This window comes from Pelobates fuscus, chromosome 4, assembly GCF_036172605.1.
Source record: "Pelobates fuscus isolate aPelFus1 chromosome 4, aPelFus1.pri, whole genome shotgun sequence".
In the NCBI taxonomy this organism is placed as follows: Eukaryota; Metazoa; Chordata; class Amphibia; order Anura; family Pelobatidae; genus Pelobates; species Pelobates fuscus.
In genome coordinates, this window is record NC_086320.1 from 249990501 (window position 1) to 250013190 (window position 22690).

The window sequence follows — 22690 nt, forward strand, 5'->3', positions numbered from 1 at the left end:
GCCACATCTAGTGGTTCTATTTAAAAAAGAAAATAATTCACACTAATTCCCCTTTTAAGGATATTTCATGATCCTGTTGGTGTAATAAAAACTCTTTTTTTATTTAGCATGGTCTCACAAACCATCACCCCACTGCCCCCTATTGTAGTTGATTTAGAGAGCTGCAGGCTGCTGTGATTAAAAAATGTCAGGAACTGCATTAAAGGGTCGCGGCATTAGGAAGGTTTAGTTGCCATGTGACTTGTGGCTCTATCTATGCGTTGGCCCGAAGAGATTTCGTGGGTGTCTGCCTCTTGGTGACTTGTAAAGCATAAGATAGAATGGGGGTGACAGTTGAGTCCCTCTCTATCCAACCAAGCAAGGCGAGCAACGATGAGTCTGGTTTGTGAATAGATTTCCACACATTGGTTTGTATTGGCCCTGAATATATTTGTATAATGTTATCATATCCCCTCTCAGGCAACGTTTTTCTAAACTAAATAGGTTTAAATTTGTTAACCTTTCTTCATAGCTGATATGTTCCATTCCTTTTTATTAATTTTGTAGCCCGCCTCTGCACTTTTTCTAGTGCCATAATATCCTTCTTTAGAACAGGTGCCCAAAATTGCACAGCATATTCAATGTGTGGTCTACCAGTGATTTATAAAGAGGCAAAATTATATTCTCATCCCAAGAATGAATGCCCTTTTTCATGCATGACAATACCTTACTGGCCTTGTTCTGGACCAAACCAAGTGTTTGCTTGAATATCTGCCCCTGTCCAAATGTTTTAAATCTAATAAAAAGCGTGCATGGCGAAGAAATCATGCTAATACAGAAAAGTACAGTTAAATGAAAACTTCCAAGTGTATTGTCAGGGGGTGGGTAGCCCCTTAAAAAGGCAAAAGAATGCAATGTGTGCAAATACAGAAAGTAAAACTTTTCAATTAGTTAAGGGTTAGATATTTGTAAAAGTAAATATTTACTTGGTTAGGTGTTAAGTGTTTTATCTTGATGGACTTCCTCCAGGGTGTTGATGTCGTCATTGTCTTTGCGTGTAGCTCGGATGGAGACACCATCTTGCTACACAAGCGTCTTAGTCGATGGGAGGGGGTGAGTAATATTGAGTAATAAATGAACAAAGGGAAAACATAGTAAATAGACATTTTACACACATTAATTTATATCCATCACAGCCTTAGCCACTGCTGATTAACATTGCACATTGTTGCATAGTTTGTCTATAACAATTCCCAAGTCCTTTTCGTGTGTTATTATCCCTAATTCACTTCCATTAAGGGTATACGTTGCTTGTGTATTCTTTACGCCGAAGTGCATAACTTTGCATTTTTCAACATTAAATTTCATCTGCCATTTGAGTGCCCAGTCCTCCAGTCTATCTAAATCCTTCTGCAGCAAAGTAATATCTTGCTCACATTGTATTATTTTACAAAGTTTTGTGTCATCTGCAAACACTGAAACATGACTTTCAATGCTGTCTTCAAGATCATTAATAAACATGTTAAATAGAAGGGGTCCCAGAACAGAAACCTGAGGGACACCTCTTGCCACCTCTGTCCAGCTTGAACATTTTCCATTAAAGGGACACTATAGTCACCAGAACAACTTCAGCTTATTGAATTTGTTCTGGTGAGTAGAATCATTACCTTCAAGCTTTTTGCTGTCTATTCAGAGAAAGTGCAGTGTTTACATTACAGCCTAGTGATCACTTCACTGGCCACTCCTCAGATCCTTCCTGGGTCATGGCTGCCTAAAATGCATCCAAACATTCAGTATTTCCACCCTCTGCATGCAGACACTGAACTTTCCTCATAGAGATTCATTGATTCAATTCATCTCTGAGGAGATGCTGATTGGGCAGGGCTGTGTTTGAATCATGCTGGCTCTGCCCCTGATCTGCCTCCTTGTCAGTCTCAGCCAATCATATGGGGAAGCATTGTGATTGGATCAGGCTACCACTTCTGATGTCAGTAGACTGCTTGTTTTTTTTTAGGCAAACCGCATGCAGATCTACAGCTTCTGGCTTGAATTCAGTAAGATTTTGCTATATTTATGGAGGCATGAGGGGCCATGGGGTGCTAAATGGTGCTTTTAACACTATAGGGTCAGGAATACATGTTTGTGTTACTGACCCTAATGTTCCTTTAATGACAACTCTTTGTACTCTATTTTTAATTCAATGTTCTACCAAAGAACAAGCATTTTCATCTAGACCGATTTCCTTGAGTTTGAACACCAATCTGTTGTGTGGAACTGTATCAAATGCCTTGGCAAAATCCAAATAGATCCCATCCGCTGCAACACCCTGATCTATACTTCTACCAATTTCTTCGTAGAACGCAATCCAGTTAGTTTGACATGACCTGTACTATGTAAAACCATGCTGATTTTTGCTGATCACCATGTTCTTCTAAAGGAATTCTTGAATATTATCCCTTAATAACCTTTCAAATATTTTACCAGCCACAGAAGTTAAGCTCACAGGTCCATAATTTCGAGGCAAGGATTTTGAACCCTTTATGAATATAGGAACCACATCTGCCTGCCTCCAATCCTCCGGAACACTTCCTAAAAGAAAATCTTGAAAGATTAAAAACAGATGTTCACTTATTTCTACAATTAGTTCCTTAAGTACACGTGGATGGATACCGTTAGGCCCTGGAGCTTTGTTTATATTAACTTTCTTTAGTTGCTGCAGCACCAATTACAATTATTCTGCAAGTTTTTAGCAGCAATCATTTGCACATCTATTGCCATGGGTTCTTCCTTAATATATATGGAGGAGAAATAGTTATTTAAAATTCCTGCCTTTTCCTGGTCTTTGTTAACTACCAACCCCATTTCATTTTTTAGTGTACCTACACTTTCATTTTTTTGTTTTTTTAGAATTTATATACTTAGAGAATGCTTTGGGGTTGGTTTTGCTCTCTTTGGCTATCAGTTTTTCATTTTGAAGTTTAGCGAATCGAATCGCCTTTTTGCACGCATTATTGGCTTCCTTATATCTTTTATAGGATGCCTCTGATTTGTCCGATTTTTAAATGCTTTAAATGCCCTTTTATTATTTTGAATCTCTTGTTTTACTTCTCTACTAAGCCACATTGGTTTTAAGGTGTTTTTTTTTTATATTTATTACCCAATGGTACATACTGTGAAATGTACCTTTATAATATTTGTTGGAAAATGTTCCATTTATCCTCAATGTTCTTTTCATTAAAGAGTTTATGCCAGTCAATATATTGTAAAGCTGCCCTTAACTTATTGAAATTGGCCTTTTAAAAATTATATGTTTTAGTATACCCCATGTGCTTTTGTTTTTTTTTTAGTTTATTTCAAAGGTCACTATATTGTGATCACCATTTCCCAAGTGCTCACCTACTTGAATGTTGGTCAAAAGATCAACCTGGTTTGTTAAAACTAGGTCCAGACAAGCGTCTTTTCTAGTTGGTGCTTGTACAAGTTGTGACATGAAGGTGTCATTTAACAAGTTTAAAAACCTAATTCCCTTTGCTGAGCTACTAGTCCCTCTGTCCCGATTTATGTCCGGTTAATTCAAATCTCCAATAATGAAAGTGTTACCCAGATATTCAGCTTTCTCAATTTTCTCAAACAGCTGTTGTTCCTCGTCAATATTAACATTAGGTGGTTTGTAACAAATCAACAATAGTTGATTTTCCTTCTTTTGCCCCAAGCAGATATTTACCCATAAAGCTTCCACATTTTCCTTATCACAATCCACTTGCTTAAGATTTGACTTTAACTCATGGTTGACATACAAACCTACTCCACCACCCTTTTTGTTTTTCCCTACCCTTCCTAAATAGTTCCCCTATTTTGTTGTTTAGGCTCCTTGCATTAGTAAGCATACATTTAATATCGTGAGTAACTTGTATTTTTTGTGAATTATCAACATTACATACCTTCTCTGTTCTGAGCTTATCTCGCCCCCTGTCTCCACCCCCCTTATACTGAGCTAAAGCCTATCTCCTTTCTGTCCTATCTCCATATTGTAGATTGCTATGACCCTCCCCCCACTAGTGTAAAATCTCCTCCAACCTTCCAGCCATCCTATCCCCCAGCACTGCAGACCCTCTCCTGTTTAGGTGCAACCCATCACTACTAGTGTTGTCATGAACCCGGGACTGTTTCTGGCCACAAAAGTGATGTAAAAGTTGTTTCAAGGGGACTAACACCTGGACTGTGGCATGCCTGAGGGGGATCCATGGCAAAACTCCCATGGAAAATTACACAGTTGATGCAGAGTCTGCTTTTAATCCATAAAGGGCAGAAATCACGTAACATTCCTAAATCACAATGGATATGGATTGACACTTGACATATGGATTGACACCTGTCCTCAGAGACCCTGATGCACACGGACACAGAGCAGAATAGGGACTGTTCCCCCTACATAGGGTCACTTGGCAGATATGGCGTGGTCGTGGGGGGAGGAGGAGGAGGATGACTTTCACCTCTTCCCCTGTTAGATTCCGGTTGTGCTGTGAAATCACCCTTATAAGCTGTGTAAACCATAGTTACATAGTTAGATAGCTGAAAAGAGACTTGCGTCCATCAAGTTCAGCCTTCCTCACATTTGTTTTTTGCTGTTGATCCAAAAGGAAAAAAAAAAAAAAACACAGTTTGAAGCACAATTTTGCAACAAGCTAGGACAAAAAATTCCTTCTTGACCCCAGAATGGCAGTCAGATTTATCCTTGAATCAAGCAGTTATTACCCTACATTGAAAGATTATATCCTTGAATATTCTGTCTTTGCAAGTATGCATCTAGCAGCTGTTTGAACATCTGTATGGACTCTGATAAAACCACTTCTTCAGGCAGAGAATTCCACATCCTGATTGTTCTTACAGTAAAAAAACCTTTCCTTTGCCTTAGACGAAATCTTCTTTCTTCCAGTCTAAACGCATGGCCTCGTGTCCTATGTAAAGTCCGGTTTGTGAATAGATTTCCACACAATGGTTTGTATTGGCCCCGAATATATTTGTATAATGTTATCATATCCCCTCTCAGGCGACGTTTTTCTAAACTAAATAGGTTTAAATTTGTTAACCTTTCTTCATAGCTGATATGTTCCATTCCTTTTATTAATTTTGTAGCCCGCCTCTGCACTTTTTCTAAATAAATAAATATTTTAAAATATTTAAAAGAATTAATTAAATACATTTAACCCCTGAGGATTAAAAAAAATAAAAGTTAACCCTCAGGGGTTAAAAGAAAAAAATCAGATCACAGTGAAATACTGTGATCTGTATTTTGATCACTGCAGGCAGTGATCAAAGGGCAGGGAAGGGGTTACATTTTATTTGAAAGAGGTGAGGGGGGGGTGGGATTTTGCTACAAACCCTTTTTTTTACAGCCAGAGACAGATCAGCACCGATCTGTCTCTCTGCTGTTCACAGCTCACACGGAGCTGCAGGGAAACAGATCGGGTTTCACTGCAGCATGTGTGATCACTCTGACTCCCGGTCAGAGCGATCACATGGGCTGTGAAAGTGAAACTGCCTGTGTTAGTGTGCCTCCGATAGGGAGACACACTACAGGAAGATTAACCCCACGATTGCCGCGATTGTGGCAATCAGGGGTTAATTTTCATTTATGACGGAAATTTTCCGTCCAGCGTCCTTAAGGGGAGTGCTGCAATGACGGAAAATTTCCGTCATGCGTCCTTAAGGGGTTAATTAGTGTTCCCATTGGTTTGTGTCCCTTTTGTCACAGTTTACCACCAGGTCCAGGGGGTGTGCCTCTGGCCTGAAAACTTGTATATAAGGAGTAAACAACGCTCATTGGAGTCAGATCATCTTGTACCTTCATGAAGTTTCGGCTCATGTTTGGGAGATTGAAGAACTACACTCTGGGGATTACTATAATCACTATACTTCCCAGTGTATGATCACTAAGCTCTGCTTAATTTCCCCTACCCCGTGAAAAATCCCTACCTAGCCTAGTTGTTGTGCGCCTGCGCGGCGGCGCACACCCTCCTCCTCCATTGGATGAGGGTCACTTCCGGTGCGGCCGCGTCACCGGAAGTGACGAGGGTAGGGAATTTTCACGGGGTAGGGTTTTTTGATAGAACACCGATTCCTGCTCTCTGGAATTCGGAGAGGTGTACCTACTGGACGCTGGACCCTGGTCCAGAGTGGGTGGAGACGGCGAGACCCCAACCAAGCTGCGGCGGTTCGTGGGAGTCTACAGTGATTATGGTGTCTGGCGGAGTGCTTGGAGTCCTCGGGAAGCACTAGGGGCATCAGTCAACGGAAGGTACCCAGTCGGGGTGCAAGCGGTTCCATTGCAGAAGGATACATGTATTATAAAAGGGGGAGAAACTGAGGGTAGTTCAGTCAAGAAATTTGTTCAAGAATGTGTATATAAGCGAAGAGTTTAGCTGATTCATCTACATTTGGACTGAATTTGTCTTGCAGTTACTAATTGGCTATCTGGCGCCTTTGTCATGTCACCTTCAAATTGTGGAATTGGTATACTCACAAGGAAAGTACATTACAAACAGTCTTATAGACAATTCAGTAGACACTACCCAGTACATCCTTTTTAACCTTGTCACTTGCAGGTAGGTACATGTTAGGGCAGATTCAAGGAGCTCGTGGGCATCTGCGTTGCGTTATAAAGGAATCGATTCCAAACCTCATCCCAATCTTTCCACTGTTCCTGATTGGTAAACCTTTTACCCTGTATGCTCAAGGTCATTTTTGCGCATAAGTATATGGAATCTACTCTTTGAAACTTTTCGTTGGTTGGCGAAGAGTACTTTTCCAGTGGTGTGCACTACTTATTTTTGCTGCTACAAGGAGATTCCGTATCATTGTCCTGTTTGACATAGATTCAAGGTCTGGGAACATGTAGAGCAAGTAATCTAGGCATAATAATCCCAGAGGCTTTATCTACTAGATCTGCTATTGAGTTCCAGAAATGTTAGTTCTGAGCATTCCCAGAATACATGACTAAGAGAACCATTGTCTTTTTGACACCTCCAACAGGTTGGGCTCGAGCCTTTATATATTTGTGAGAGCCGACGAGGTACCAAGTTTTATTTAATCATCAGTGTGGTGTGTGCTTCCCACAGGGATAGGCTTTTGGTAGTTGCTTGTGACACCTCCCAAGGTATAATGAAAATAGAAAATACAACCTTGACAAGGGGAACACATATGTAGTCTGTCGTATCTATAGGGAACATATTTTTTTTGCTATCCAGAGCTGAGTTTGTAAGTCCGGGAATTGTTTAATTCCCTGTGAGTCATACAGGTCGGAGATTTTTGCAACGCCCCTCAAACTCCAAGATCCCAGTGAGGGGTCAAGTGATATCACCTGAAGGGCCTCAATTGGAGCTAGTTTCAGCAATGTTACTGAAAAAATTAGTCCAAAGCAGATTTACTAATGACGTGGGGGAAATGCATGAATTTTCCATAAGGAGCCATACCGTGTCTGTTTATTTTAAAATAAGATCATCGCCTTGCGCTAATACTGTTGCTCTGTAATGGTTACAAATACAGGTGATACCTAGGCCCCCTGCGCTAGTCTGGAGCCACGACCTGTATTGTGCAACCCTTGGGAGTTTATTTTTCCAAATATGGGAGTTTAAGTTTCTGCATACAATTATTTGGTCCTTGGGTAAAGGTAAGGGGAGAGTCCTAAAAAGGTACAATATATAGGGGACGACCATCATCTTAATGGTGTTAATTCTGCATAGCCACGACACCTCCAAATTCCACCTCATCCCTCCACTTGATTTTGTAGCTTTTTAAACTAGGGTTTAGCAAGGGTTTCCCCCGAACAACATGTTGGAGGTTATTTGTAAGTTTGATACCTGAATATGTCAACGATTTAACACGCCAGTCTGTTATATTTACTTTGTAGAAGTTGTTTGGTGGGCAGACTTATAGGGAGAGCTTGTGTTTTAGACATGTTATTTTTGTAATATGAGATCTGACCATACGATAATAGTGGTGGTAGGAATTTAGCGGTTCTTGTAAAAACATAAAAATGCCATCCACAAACCGCTCTAATTCTTGCTCCCCAGCCGGGGACAATGGACTTCGTATTGCTGTATTGGTTTTGATGTGGTGAACTAGAGGTTCCAGAAAGAGAATAAATATAAATATTATGGGTTAGAGAGAGATCCCTTGATGCGTGCCATTTGAATATGAGCATACAGATGACAGGAAGCCAGTGTTAAAAAACCTTTTGCCGTTGGTATGGAGTAAAGGACCATTCTACTTTTAACAAAGGAGGTGGAGAAACCTAATCTTGAAAGGGTAGTTTTCATATAGGGCCAATTCAAACGGTCAAAGGCTTTCTCTGTATCCAAAGCCAATAGTGCCATTTTGAGAAATAATATTTGCTTATTCTATTAAGTCAAGAGACAATCAGGTGTTGTCACCCACTTGCTGTTTTGGAACAAACCCTGCTTGTTCTGCCGAAACAAGCTGTGGTAGTAGCCGTTTAATGTGGGATGCTAGTAGTTTGGAGTACAGCCTAATATCGACATTTAGTGATATAGGGTGTAGACTAGCACACATAGTTGAAGGTTTGTTGGGATTTGGCAATGTTAGGTGTGCTTCTAACATCTCCTAAAGGGATTTTACCTGTTGTCTGTATTGTGTTGAATAATTTTATGTGTTGGGTTAAAATGTTGCATTTAATGTAGTAGTTGGAAAGGCCATCTGGACTTTGTGCTTTGGGATAGTGCGAATCGCAGTCCCAACTTCATCCTCCGTAAAGGGTGTGTCTAGAGATTGAGTTTGTTGGGTTGTGATTGTCGGGAGGTACACTTCACCCAGGATTTTATCAATTTCAGTTTTACTAGGGATATGCGTATCAGAATTAACCCTTCTGTTTGTAGAATTGCACTAATTCTTCCACTATATTGTTCGGATTAAATAATTTGTTGCCAGATCTGGATAGAATATAAGGGATTTTGGGAATCTGGAGATATTTAGATTTAAGTTTTTTGGCTAATAGTTTTCTGCTTTGTTGCCAGATTCGTAGTGAATTTGTTTAAGTGATAGCATGTGTCTTTCTGTTATAAGAGATAATTAGCAAAGTTCTTGGTTAATGGTGTTGATTTGTTTGGATAAGGCAATCGATGGCCCTTTTTTGTTTTGGGCATCTAAGCTGGCTAGGTCCCTGAGGAGTCGCAAATGGACATTCTTGTTGTTTTTTTTTTTTTTTTTGTAATTAACCCTGTTTGTATAAGGGCACCCCTAACAGTGTGCTGCTGGGTATTTACGGCATATGAGACTAGGGGGATTCCGGTTACAGAAATGTGGTTCTTGGAGGCAAATTATTGCCACACCGGACTTGTGCATATCACGGAGCACCAAGCGCCTTTTATGAGGGTGGTTGACATTATAGGAGGTTATTTTAAATTTGTCTGTCATGTGCAAATAAAAAGTAGCACAGCGCAAACACATTGAGTAAGAGGTATGCAGAACTTATAATTCACATTACAAATACAGTGCATACAACTCCATGTTACTTATGCAATGTGCACAATTGTGATAAATATATTTAACAAGAAAACTTACTAAAAATCCATATGTAATTCCTCTCAATGTATCCCAACATGTAAAGAGAAATAAAATATAGCACACAGAATATAATAGTTAAAGTGCACACTCACAAAACCAGAGCATCTTGGAGCTGTTAGTCAGAGCAGGCTCAAGTAATACTCCCTCTACGGGCAGTAAAAGACAGAGGCATCCGATCCACTTTACGATTTATTGCACATAACGAAACAGTAGTTTCTTCCAGGACACCCCCCTTCAGTAGCCGTATAAGTTCTCCGGTTGCTGGTGGCTTTTTTTTTTTTTTCATAACCAGATACACTGCAAGCGAAGACTTCCGTGAGGAAGTAGGCGTGTGTTCGTACGGGTCGAGCGTGATGATGTGTTTCGCCGTCTACACGACTTCTTCAGATCTGCCCTCTCTTGCCTGTCACAGTTTTTATGCACGCCTATATGGGCATTTTATTCTCCTTCCATCTATATAATAGTGATGGCAAACCTGTGGCACGCTGGGCCCTCTCTGTGGGCACGCGGCTACAGGTTCGCCATCAATGCAGAGTAGGCACCTGCCTGCCCGAAACGGCAAGCACCTACTCTGCTTCCGTGTCGGGAGGCAGGGGGAGGGATCTGTGAAGCAGCTCCTTTGTCCTCCCGCGCGATGCTGTGTGGAGCGTTGCCGAGCGTTACCAGGGCAACGCTCCACACAGCATCGCGCGGGAGGACAGGGGAGCTGCATCACAGATCCCTCCCCCTGCAGTGCTTACCACCACCGGACCACCAGGGATGGCTGTGTCCACCCCCCCTACTTCATTAAAGGTAAGAAGGAGGGGGGGGGGGATACTGACACACAGCACCCCTACCCCACCAGAAGTACCCTTACCCCCCTCAGAAGTACCCCTACCCCCCAGCAGTACCCTTACCCCCCCGCAGTACCCTTACCCCCCGAAGTACCCTTACCCCCCCGCAGTACCCTTACCACCCCCCCGCAGTACCCTTACCCCCCCGCAGTACCCTTACCCCCCGCAGTACCCTTACCCCCCCGCAGTACCCTTACCCCCCCGCAGTACCCTTACCCCCCCCGCAGTACCCTTACCCCCCCGCAGTACCCTTACCCCCCCCCGCAGTACCCTTACCCCCCCCGCAGTACCCTTACCCCCCCGCAGTACCCTTACCCCCCCGCAGTACCCTTACCCCCCCGCAGTACCCTTACCCCCCCGCAGTACCCTTACCCCCCCGCAGTACCCTTACCCCCCCGCAGTACCCTTACCCCCCCACACACAGTACCTCTACCCCCCAGCAGCACCCCTACCCCCCCAGCAGCACCCCAACCCCCCACAGCACCCTTACCCCCGCCCAGCACAGCACCCCTCTCACACACATTACCCCTCATACACACACACATACAGCACCCCTCTCACACACACACACACACACACACACACACCCCACACACACAGCACCTCACATCTCAATGCAGTATGTGTGTGTATTCAGCAGTCTGTGTGTGTGTGTATTCAGCAATCTGTGTGTGTGTGTGTATTCAGCAGTCGGTGTGTGTGCGTGTATTCAGCAGTCGGTGTGTGTGCGTGTATTCAGCAGTCGGTGTGTGTGCGTGGATTCAGCAGTCGGTGTGTGTGTGTGTGGATTCAGCGGACTGTGTGCGTGGATTCAGCGGACTGTGTGCGTGGATTCAGCGGACTGTGTGCGTGGATTCAGCGGACTGTGTGTGTGTGTGTAATCATCAGTCTCTGTATTTAGCAGTCTTGTGTGTATGTATTCAGCAGTCTGTGTGTGTATGTATTGCATTTGTTGGAGATACTAATAAATATAAGCTTAATTTTATCTATTTATATCATTATTTAAAATTTGTATCATTGAACTCTCTGTGTTCTTTTAAAACAACAGTTATTAGTTCGGACAACAGTACGAGTTGTTTTTTCTAAACTTAAACCTCAGTATTTGGGTTTAATTGCCGTGTTGGCACTTTAAGGAAAAAAATGTTGGCATGTATTGCGGTTTGGGCACTGTGCTCAAAAAGGTTCACCATCACTGATCTATATAGTCTCTTAATTATGGTAGTGTCCATGTGAAAATAATTACAATCTACTTAATTTTAATTATGCATACATATTGTATAAAAACATAGTTTATAATTAATCCTACTACATACATTTATTACTCTTAGAATTTACATAATTATAACACAAAAATATAATAAAATCTAAAAACAACTTGAGGAGAGAGAGAGAGAAAAATGTAGATACTCAGAAAATACTCAAATCCAGTATTAATAGACTTAAGAAACATTAGTTAGAAAAATATTTTTTTTAAAAATATATAGTTTTATAAAGACAATTCTATATTCAATCATTTTGTTTCTAAAGTTTTTAGCTTATATACCTATTTTCAGTAAGAGTTTTATGCACTGTAATGCGAATTGCACTTTTGCACAGTACAACACTTGCTGCACTTTAAAATAGGTTTGGTCGCAACTATATATTTTTCTTGTATTTACTATATGTTTTGTCAATCTTTGTTTTTATTGAGGCATATGATGGTTCAGTACAGAAAATAAAGTGATGGGTTAATGCATGTATAACATACAGTTTGCATAAGTGTACACAATAGTTGCATGTATTCCCAAGAGTAGCAGCCTCTTTTTTTTTTTTTTTTTTTTTTTTTTTTTTAAAGTTTAACAGTAGAGTTGTCCTTATAGGTTAAACAAACTAAGCAAATAAAACAATGAGGCACAATTTTTATAATATTGGTATGCTCAGTTAAATGGGTAATTTTCCAAACAATGCTGTCTAGTATCTGTGAGGAGAGCAACTAATTAAACATCCAGTGGTTAGCTTATGTAATTCTCGTGTTAAGCTTAATAAAGAAAATAATAATAAAATATCCATGCTTTTTACGTAAATTATAGACTAAAGTTCAAAACATATTAGCAGTATGCACAGTGATAACATATTATCAGTATTAGTATGCGTATAGTTTTGAGTATCAGAGATTAGCTCACTTGTGCTTATGGTGTGATATACATGTCTCGTGTTAATCATAATAATATGAAATAATAAAATAGTGAACTTTTGGTTCAGGATGTCGTCATTTGTTAGGCAGACTGATAAACAGAAAGACCTGAAACTTTGCCAATTAAATTATACAGTTGTCTGATAACACAAGAAAAAAGAAGTCGGCTAGCTGTAACAAGACTCGAGCTGGTAGACATTTTACTTGTAAGGTCTGGCTAAACAAGATGGCGAAGGCTACTAACATGTTAGGCTCAATGCGATTGAACAAGCTTTTAGGGCTCTCCAATTGCACAATAGGTGGTGCCAGCTATAATTAAATAAAGTAAACCTGAGTGTATCAGTACAGAAGTTAAGAGCCTGAAAAACAAGCGTTAACAAAAAAGAAAATGTTCAGGCAATGGGTGACATTTTAAAACCTTTGTGCTTGCCGGCAGACAGTTTGAATTTTCTCGGCGTCTCGGCCTGGCTTAGTGTAATCATCCGCCTGGGTATCAATGGGTGAGTATAGAGCAGTATAGCAGTAAGTCCTGAGGGGGGCACGGGTACCTCGCTCGGGGCATGAGGCACTGTTAGCCGATGCCTCGGCTCGGTAGGTCCGTACCGTCCCTGGGGTTCTTCGGTTGTTGGCCTTGGTGCCTTGCCTTGTAGAGTCCTGCTTGTCTGGTATGGATGGAGACAGCTAGACAGTCGCTTAGGGCTGTGATGGCGATGAGGAAGTTCATCCCTCGAGCTTGTGTCAGAGTGCTGGTCTGTTCGCTGCAGGCCCGGTGATCCCCGGTTGTCTGCTGCTTCCCAGGTTTGGGCCTCTCGCTTGAGTTCCGTCTTTTCTGGGTAGTGCCGCGGTGTCTCGGATGTGGGAATCCCCTCTTGCCCTGGAGCTGTGGGAGAGCTGGCGCTCGCAGGCCACGAGCCTGGGAACCTTCGTGGTCCAGGATCGGCCCTTTCGGGTTGTAGCAGGGAGGTAGATCAGGTCGCTTGTGGTGTTGTCTTGCCCCTCTCCGCTTATGTGGCCAGCGCCTCTGGGGTGCTCCCCATCTTGCTCTCAGCCCAGGAGGGCTCAGGATGTGGGGGATAGTTGCAGGGATCTTAGAGTTGCCCTGAGGAGGACTCCCATTCTTCCGTCCGCCTTCGGCTCTTACCCTTGTGGGTAGCGGTGGGCCATGTGTCGCAGGCTGTATGCGTGCCTGTAGTTTGGCCCAGAAGCGTTCGAAGATTAGTGTGATGGAGTCTGTTGCGCAGTCCCCGGTGTCCCCTGCATCCGGAGGCCGCTGTCGCTTGACCGCCATCTTGGGCGCTCCCGTCCCCTCGTCTCTTATGGTGGTCGGTGTGCCATTCTTTTGGTGTAGGGTTCGGGGCAGCCCTCCTGGTGGGGACCGGGATATCCCCCACCGGTCCATAGGGGGGGGGGGGGTGCGTGTTTTGCACTCGCTTGTCAGTATTGGGATCCGGCGGGAAGGCGGCCGTCCTTCCCCCCCTGATTCCACTAGGCCTCAGTTCGTTGCCACGGTTCCCGGTCGTGTCTGTCTTCAAGATTGGTACCGGCATATTCACGGATGCTTCCCCCAGCTTACTGGCAGGTTTGTATGGGAATCGTAGCAGTCGGTTTCAGATTATCTGTAGAATTTGGGCCTATTCTGCAGGAGCTCATGCAATGTGCTTCCATTCAGCTTGCCTGCTTAGCTCCGCCCCCGTATTTACTATATGTTTTAAGGTATTACACTATTTAGGGTGCTGCAATATTTTTTAAATACTTAATATCATCTTTTTAAAATTGCATTAGAGGACTATTTTTATAAGCGCCTTTTTATTCACTTGTTTTTTTGGTAAACCTTACAATTGCTACAGTGGTCCATGGCGGCAATATAGTACCTCAAAGTAATATATCGTTGGCATCTACTATCAGGACACCTGAAGGAGTCCCTAGAGACGCCGACTTAGCAGTACCTAATAATGATAGGAGTGATGCACGCAATTGCAGCACAAAGAGAGGTATGTATAGTAGATTCGTCAATAAACCAGTTAAGAATATAAGCCCTCCTAACCTCTACAACCAACATGCAGCACATAAAACTTATAGGTAGATAATAATGGAGAAGACTCAAACGATTTGTGTTTCGTAGAGCACAAAGGTAGCTCTGTGAGTTTAACTCGGGAGTCAGTTCGGTTTTGAAGGGGAAGCCATGGTCCACTCTCCCTGGATCTTTCTTGGCAATGTTGAAGTCTGTGGAGCTGGGTTCCCTTGCTTCCATAGGCCCCATTCAGTGAATACCTCCTTCCGCATGAGAGAGAGCTTGGGTCTTGCCGTTGCGCCATGTTAAAAGCTTTGTGGGATATTCCCATCAGTATAACACCTGGTTTGTTTCGCAAGGAGTTGATGTTCACAAAGTTCCGTCTTTTGGCCATGGTGGTAGCTGAGAGATCTGAAAACAGGCTAATGTGCTGGTAAGGAGATGGGAGCCCATTAAGCTTTCTAGCAGCAAACAAAACCTCATTTTTGTAATGGAAGTAGTGAAAAGGGACAATCCTGTCACATGGTGTATCTGCCGCAAATCATTTTGGCCATGGTAGATGGTGTAGTCGGTCAAATGTCCAGGTCTCATCTGATGCGCTTGGAAGAAACGAGGAGCACAGTGCTTTAAGAAAGCCAGGTAACTCCTCTAGAGTGACCCTGTCCGCAATTCCTCGGAAACTCCTGTGGGAGGCTGAGGTTCTGCAGGAGTGCTGTTGCTTCCTGCATATTGTGGATCGGGTATGAGGTTTCTACGTGGGGGTAATTCTCATTCCTGGGATACGATACGGTCTCAAAGGCAACATTACTAATCTGGCAAATTTCATTGTGTATAAACTGAAAAGGGGAATATTTGACACCATAAATCCTGGTCATGTGAGGTACTGTTGTACCCGTTAGACATCACTGACTACAATTGTGTGTTTTATTGCAGTAAGAGCAAACAGTATTATGGCATTCACCGTTAAAAAGCCGCGCAAAACTATAAAAAAAAAAGCAAATCTTAATTTCTCACACTTTTAGTTTTATTCATAAGTTATATTTCATTTATGAATAGTTTGATGTTAAATGAAAGCCCTGTTTTTCCTGAAGAAAATTATATATAAGAAGTGTGGGTGCCCCCGGCTTATAAGTTCAACACACCAAAGCCACCAAAATAAGATGGCAACTTAAATATACTGTTATGATATATTATTCATGTTTTACGTTACCGCCTGTTCTTTTCATTTACAATACTGATAAAACCAATGACAGACAGATCTTTAGTACAGATGATGCACACGCAATGCCATGAAAACCTCATGAACCACCTAATGGCAATACATACTTTTTGAATTCACAATGAGGGTTCTGCGCAAGCCATATGACTGCAGTGTGTAATTTTCTCTGTCATTGCAAAAATAAAGAATTATAAAAAAAAAAGTGTGGGTGCAAATTCCAGGTTTTGCTTATGTTTTGTTTTGATCACAATGTGTACAATTGACTCCGTCTTCAAGGGGTTAAAAAATAAAATATAAATACATACATACTTGGCGACCGCAGATAAACATCTAGTCTGCCCAATTTTCGGAATACTTTCATTAGGCCCTATGCCTATCCCACGCATGCTTAAACTCCTTTACTGTGTTAACCTCTACCACTGCAACTGGAACGCTATTCCATGCATCCTCTACTCTCTCAGTAAAGTAATACTTCCTGATATTTTTAAACCTTTGCCCCTGTAATTTGACTATGTCCTCTTGTGGTAGATTTTCTTCTTTTAAATAGTCTCCTCCTTTACTGTATTGATTCCCTTTATGTATTTAAATGTTTCTATCATATCCCCCAGTCTCGTCTTTACTCCAAGCTATACATGTTAATATATATTTGTATTAACTATATAAATATTATTTTGACTGTGCCTAGCAATTGTTATAACTTTATTCTAAATTTCTTTTAGCAACAGCCATCTGCCTGGATAGCTATTCTGATTACATCACAATCACATGGCTGCGGTGGTGTGGCCAGTGGAGGTATCCCAAGGCTGTAATGTAAACACTGCATTTTCTCTGAAAAAACTGTGTGTACTTCAAATAGCCTGAAGTGAATAATTATACTTGTGGCAAACCTAGCCACTTCAGACTACGGGAATAGTTCCCTAAAGGTTGTCCTACAAACTGCTAGTATATTGTAATTACATGTATTGTGTATTCTGCCTGTAAATGTATGATTGCATGTTGTCTATGGTATTCCCATGTTAGCAGCCGAAAGCCGCTAGCATTTGAATGGTCGTTTCACGAACCGCCACTTTACCGGCTGTTCGTGAAACGAATTATGTACCGAACGCAAGCCCACACACTTAGAGGCGTGTGGCACCAATTACCCGGTTGCAACATTGTTGCAATCGGTAATTAAGTGGATTCTTAGGTGGCCGTCGTTCGGCTACCGACCACACGGCGGTCAGCCATCTTGAATCCTTTGTCTCCCCCAGCGGTGTTTGGTCGTCGAGTGCATGGAACCAAAAACGGCTACTCGCCGGCACGAACACCGCTGTGCTTCCAGGCGGTTCGGGAGCTCCGGTCTCCTTCTATTAGGAGACCCATTGACGTTCGGTACTTTTATACGAATTAAATAGATAAGTGTATTTCGTATGGCGTTCGGTTAGTTTAGCTGGGATCTGAGTGGTATTTCCACGAAACGTACCCGCAGACCCCAGCTATCTACCGAACGGTTGTTCGTGCCAAACAAACGAATATTGTTCAAGTTAGTGATTTTAAAGTAAAATGTCGGTTCCGCTGCACGAGGAGATAATCCACTTAACAGTATATTTCAGTGGGAGTATCTCTCTCGTGCAGCGGTGCCTGATGGGAGAAATGTACCAAATGTTAAGTCCCCCATGTAGTCCCTTACTGTATTACCCCTGCTTTGTCAGTAAGGAGACCCCTTGCATGGGGACTTGCATAAATACTGGATGTTCTGAATAAAGCTGCTAGTTGACTCCCAGACTATGTTTCGTCCAGTTATTGGGAGGATTGGGGATATTGCCTTACTTTTCAGCGCTGACTGTGGATTTACCTGTTATACCAGCGGAGATCATGGATTCTAATATTGCACTCCGCTACAATACTCCCCAAAAAAAATCAAATAAGCTGTAGTTGTTCTGGTGACTATAGTATCCCTTTAAGTTCTAGAAGTTATGGTGCTTAGACTTGCTCCTCTTACGCCCAGTCGTGTTCTTAAAACCTCTTCAGGATTGGCATATGGGGTGTTAATCTGACCGACCCTTCACTAAGACCATTGCTGGCTTTGTTTATGTTTAGGAATCTGATGTCCATAAGCACAGTATACAGTCAGCAGAAGATTCAGTTGCTGTGGAATTGTTCGCTAAAGCCACAAATGAAAACTCCTCATTGACAAATCATGAACATTTTCTTCTATCAAAGAAAAAGGTAATAGTGTACGCCAAATAATAAAAAATAAAAAAATGGCAATATGGTAACTCGTAGGTGAATTTTTATATCTTTAACTGCATAGCTTCTCTGCTATTTTCAACTCGATGGTTGCTCACTTAAACTTAACTTAACTTAACTTAAAATATTTTCTGGTCTTTCCTCCATCAAGTGTTGCTACTATTGTTTGTGTAACCATCCGCTCTACCTTGCAGGCTTGCTGCCCAGGTGTTCTCTTTGAGTCCAATATTTACTTCACCCCTCATGTCCAGTCAATCACAAAATTCTCCTACTTTCATCTCAAAAAAATATTGCATATCCACAGCAACATGTAGAATTTTTAGCGCTTGGTGGTTAGACAGCTGGAACGACCCCAACCAGAGTCTCTTCCTTCTGGTGGTGGATACAAAAACGAGTGGTCGATGGGTAGCAGCACCTTGCTGGGGTCCACAGGTTCAAATCAATATGCAAAAGAAAACTAAAAAAATAAAAGAAACGAGGCCCACATTGGTAATGGCATAGTAAGTTTTTGTAGTTGTTAGAATAAAGAAAAGCGCTTACAACTTTCTGGAGCTTCTAAATGGCTCAAATGATGTCGGCTGGGCAGTATGATCCCCACCTGTGGATATTCACATAGTCCTGGTCCGAGCAGATCTTGGACTAGTAGCCTGCAGCAGGTGTGTGATAGGGTCCCAAATGACGTAGGGAAAAGTTCTTATTTGTAAGTGCGATAGCAGCAGGTCACAGATATGTAATCTGTGGAGAATAAAACAAAATATAGTTAAAAGATGATAAAAATAAAAGGTGAAATTATTAATAATATATATTTTAAGTAAGTAATGTCATTTGAAATCAAGAAAATGTATTAACAAAAAATAAATAGGAGTCTCTCACAAAGAGGCATCAAGACTGGCTTTGCTTAATCCTTCTGGCATAGGTGTTATGTTCCCCACCAAGGAATTAGAAGAGTGCGTCCTCAGTATAAAATCTTCTAAAAACCAACTGGAGGATCCAAAGTAAATATAAAGTAACAACTTTTATTAGAAATAAAACATATAAACATGATACACTAACGCATTTCACGTGGTAGTAGGCTTTTTAGAGAGTTGGACCACTCTGAGTCATGTGATGTCTGTCATGTGACATGTAAGTTTAATCAATTCATGGATACATAAAATGATAGTATCTGAATGATAGTAATATGGAAATCCAATCAGTGGGTGGAATGTCATAAAGCATCTGCTGACTGCTCTGTGCATTTAAATTTACAGAGTTTAGATCTCAAACTAGAGGGCTGCTGCTCCATGGGGGTTAATCTCTGTATGTGCAGTGTTCAGCTATGTGATGCCGACCGTACAGACTGTAGGCACCGTGACCACGTGCACTTACTAAAGTGATCATAGTGCCTGGAGTAACCCTTTTATCATTGCTTTTTCTTATGTTAAAATGTTTCACTTGCATTATATATGATTTATTGGTTGTTCTTTGTGTGAAGTATTTTTTATATAGACGTACTTGTCACAAAGTTTTTAAGAAAGTCATTAATGGATAGTTTCAAAAGTAAAGTATTTTTCAAAGTACTGTATTTTGGAGATTTTTCTTTTAGGTCTTTGTACTCTGTTAAACCCTTCAGGACGGAGTCAATAGTACATGTTCTGATTTAAAACAAAACGTAAACAAAAACTGGAATTTGCGCTATATGTCTGTTCAACCGTAATTCACCTCTTTCATATTAAATGCACCCACACTTATTATATATCATTTTGTTCAGGAGAAACAGGGCTTTCATTTCATATCAAATATTTATATATGAAACATAATTTATTATGAATAAAATTAAAAAAACTGACAGTTTTGAAAAAAAATTACATTTGTAGTTCCGCCTCACATTTTAGCTGTAAATGTCATAATACAGTTAGGTTTTACTGCACAAAAATGCACATATTTGTAGTCAGCGATGTCTCACGAGTATAACAGTACCCCCCATTAACAGGTTTTATGGTGTTTTGGAAAGAGACGGGGTCAAATATAGAACGTTCCATTTTCAAATTGAAATTTGCCAGATTAGTAATGTTACCTTTGAGATGGTGTGGTAGCCCAGGAATGAGAATTACCCCCATAATGGCATACCATTTGAAAAAGTAGACAAGCCAAGGTATTGCAAGTGGGGTATGTTTAGTCTTTTTTAGTAGCCACTTAGTCACAAACACTGGCCAAAGTTAGCGTTCATATTTGTTTTTGTGTGAAAAAAGCAAAAAACAAATATTTGGCCAGTGTTTGTGACTAAGTGGCTACTAAAAATGACTGGACATACCCCATTTGCAATACCTTGGGTTGTCTACGTTTGCAAATGGTATGCCATCATGGGGGTAATTCTTATTCCTGGGCTACCATACGTTCTTAAAGGCAACATAACTAATATGGCAAATTTCAATGTGAAAAAAATGAAATGCAAGCCTTATATGTGACTCTCTAACTTTCCAAAACACCATAAAACCTGTACATGGGGGATACTGTTATTCCTGGGAGACTTCACTAAACACAAATATTTTTGTTTTAAAACAGTAAAACATATTACAACAATAATATAGTCCATAAAAGTGCCGTTTGTAAACAATGCAAAAAAACGTCACTTTTACTTAAAATATCATCATTGTAATACAATTTACCAATTTTAAACACTAATATTTGAGTTCAGCGAAGTCTCCTGAGTAAAACAGTACCCCCTATGTACAGGTTTTATGGTGTCTTGGAGAGTTACAGGGTCAAATATAGTGCTTGCGAATTAAATTCTCTGCACTTTCTCCCTGTGTTGTCAGGCATGTCAATCACATTTTAATTAATCAAATGACATAATTACCGTATATACTCGAGTATAAGCCGACCCGAATATAAGCCGAGGCCCCTAATTTTACCCCAAAAAACTGGGAAAACTTATTGACTCGAGTATAAGACTAGGGCGGGAAATGCAGCAGCTACTGGTAAATTTCTAAATAAAATTAGATCCTAAAAAAATTATATTAATTGAATATTTATTTACAGTGTGTGTATATAATGAATGCAGTGTGTGTGAATGAATGCAGTGTGTGTGCATGAGTGCAGTGTGTGTGCATGAGTGCAGTGTGTGTGCATGAGTGCAGTGTGTGTATGAGTGCAGTGTGTGTGTGAATGCAGTGTGTGTGTGTGAATGCAGTGTGTGTGTGTGAATGCAGTGTGTGTGTGTGAATGCAGTGTGTGTGTGAATGCAGTGTGTGTGTGAATGCAGTGTGTGTGTGAATGCAGTGTGTGTGTGAGTGCTGTGTGTGTGAATGCAGTGTGTGTGTGTGAATGCTGTGTGTGTGAGTGCAGTGTGTGTGTGAGTGCAGTGTGTGTGTGAGTGCAGTGTGTGTGTGAGTGCAGTGTGTGTATGAGTGCAGTGTGTGTGTGAGTGCAGTGTGTGTGTGAGTGCAGTGTGTGTATGAGTGCAGTGTGTGTATGAGTGCAGTGTGTGTATGAGTGCAGTGTGTGTATGAGAATGCAGTGTGTGTATGAGAATGCAGTGTGTGTATGAGAATGCAGTGTGTGTATGAGAATGCAGTGTGTGTGTGAGTGCAGTGTGTGTGTGAGTGCAGTGTGTGTATGAGAATGCAGTGTGTGTATGAGAATGCAGTGTGTGTATGAGAATGCAGTGTGTGTATGAGAATGCAGTGTGTGTATGAGAATGCAGTGTGTGTATGAGAATGCAGTGTGTGTATGAGAATGCAGTGTGTGTGTGTGTGATGCAGTGTGTGTGTGTGTGATGCAGTGTGAGTGTGTGTGATGCAGTGTGAGTGTGTGTGATGCAGAGTGTGTTTGTGGATGTGTTGGTGGGGGGTGGGCATTTTGATTGTTATTTTATTATTATTTTGATCATGTTTTGTTATAATATTATTTATTGTATAGTAATTATTATTTTAATTTTTTTTATATTATTTTTTTATTATTATTTTTAATATTGTATTATTATTATTAATTTTTTTTTTTCGTCCCCCCTCCCTGCTTGAACCATGGCAGGGAGGGGGGCTCTCCTTCCCTGGTGGTCCAGCATTGGTAGTTCAGTGGGGGGAGAGCGGGGCTGGCAGAGCTGTAACTTACCTGTCCTGCAGCTCCTGTCAGCTCTCTCCTCCTCCGCGCCGTCCGGTCAGCTCTTCTGTCAGCTCCCAGTGTAAGTCTCGCGAGAGCCGCGGCTCTCGCGAGACTTACACTGGGAGCTGACCGAGGTGCTGAACGGACCGGCGCGGAGGAGAAGGGAGCTGACAGGAGCTGCAGGAGAGGTAAGTAACGCTCTCTCACAGCCCCCACAGCCCCAGTCTGTATTATGGCAATGCAAATTGCCATAATACAGACTATTGACTCGAGTATAAGCCGAGTTGGGGTTTTTCAGCACAAAAAATGTGCTGAAAAACTCGGCTTATACTCGAGTATATACGGTATGTTAAAAAATTGCTTAAATATACACGTATAATTTTAATATATATGCATTTATAGGTATTTAATTTCTACGTGTATACTAATGTAATTAAGTGTTCTTGCAAAGCAAGACCACTTAATGTTATCTCACATATATATTATTCTTATTATTCTTATTATAGCCAAATTTACCACCCTAACTCCTCCCACAGTTTTTACATTACATAGAAAGAAATATACCGAAACGTGCGGATTGT

At 41.4% G+C, this 22690-nt stretch overlaps 1 protein-coding gene across 4 annotated transcripts in view; it reads left to right on the forward strand.

Moving 5' to 3' along the window:
* Positions 1-22690, forward strand: part of LOC134608848 (growth factor receptor-bound protein 10-like) — a 568153-nt gene that overhangs the window by 111974 nt on the left and 433489 nt on the right. For 2 of the 4 annotated variants that reach the window (XM_063452029.1, XM_063452030.1), the window contains exon 3: positions 17877-18005. The exons of the other annotated variants lie outside the window; for them this stretch is intronic. In XM_063452029.1, coding sequence (XP_063308099.1) covers positions 17877-18005 — 129 coding nt within the window. The remainder of the gene's footprint in view (positions 1-17876; positions 18006-22690) is intronic. 4 annotated transcript variants of the gene reach the window in all.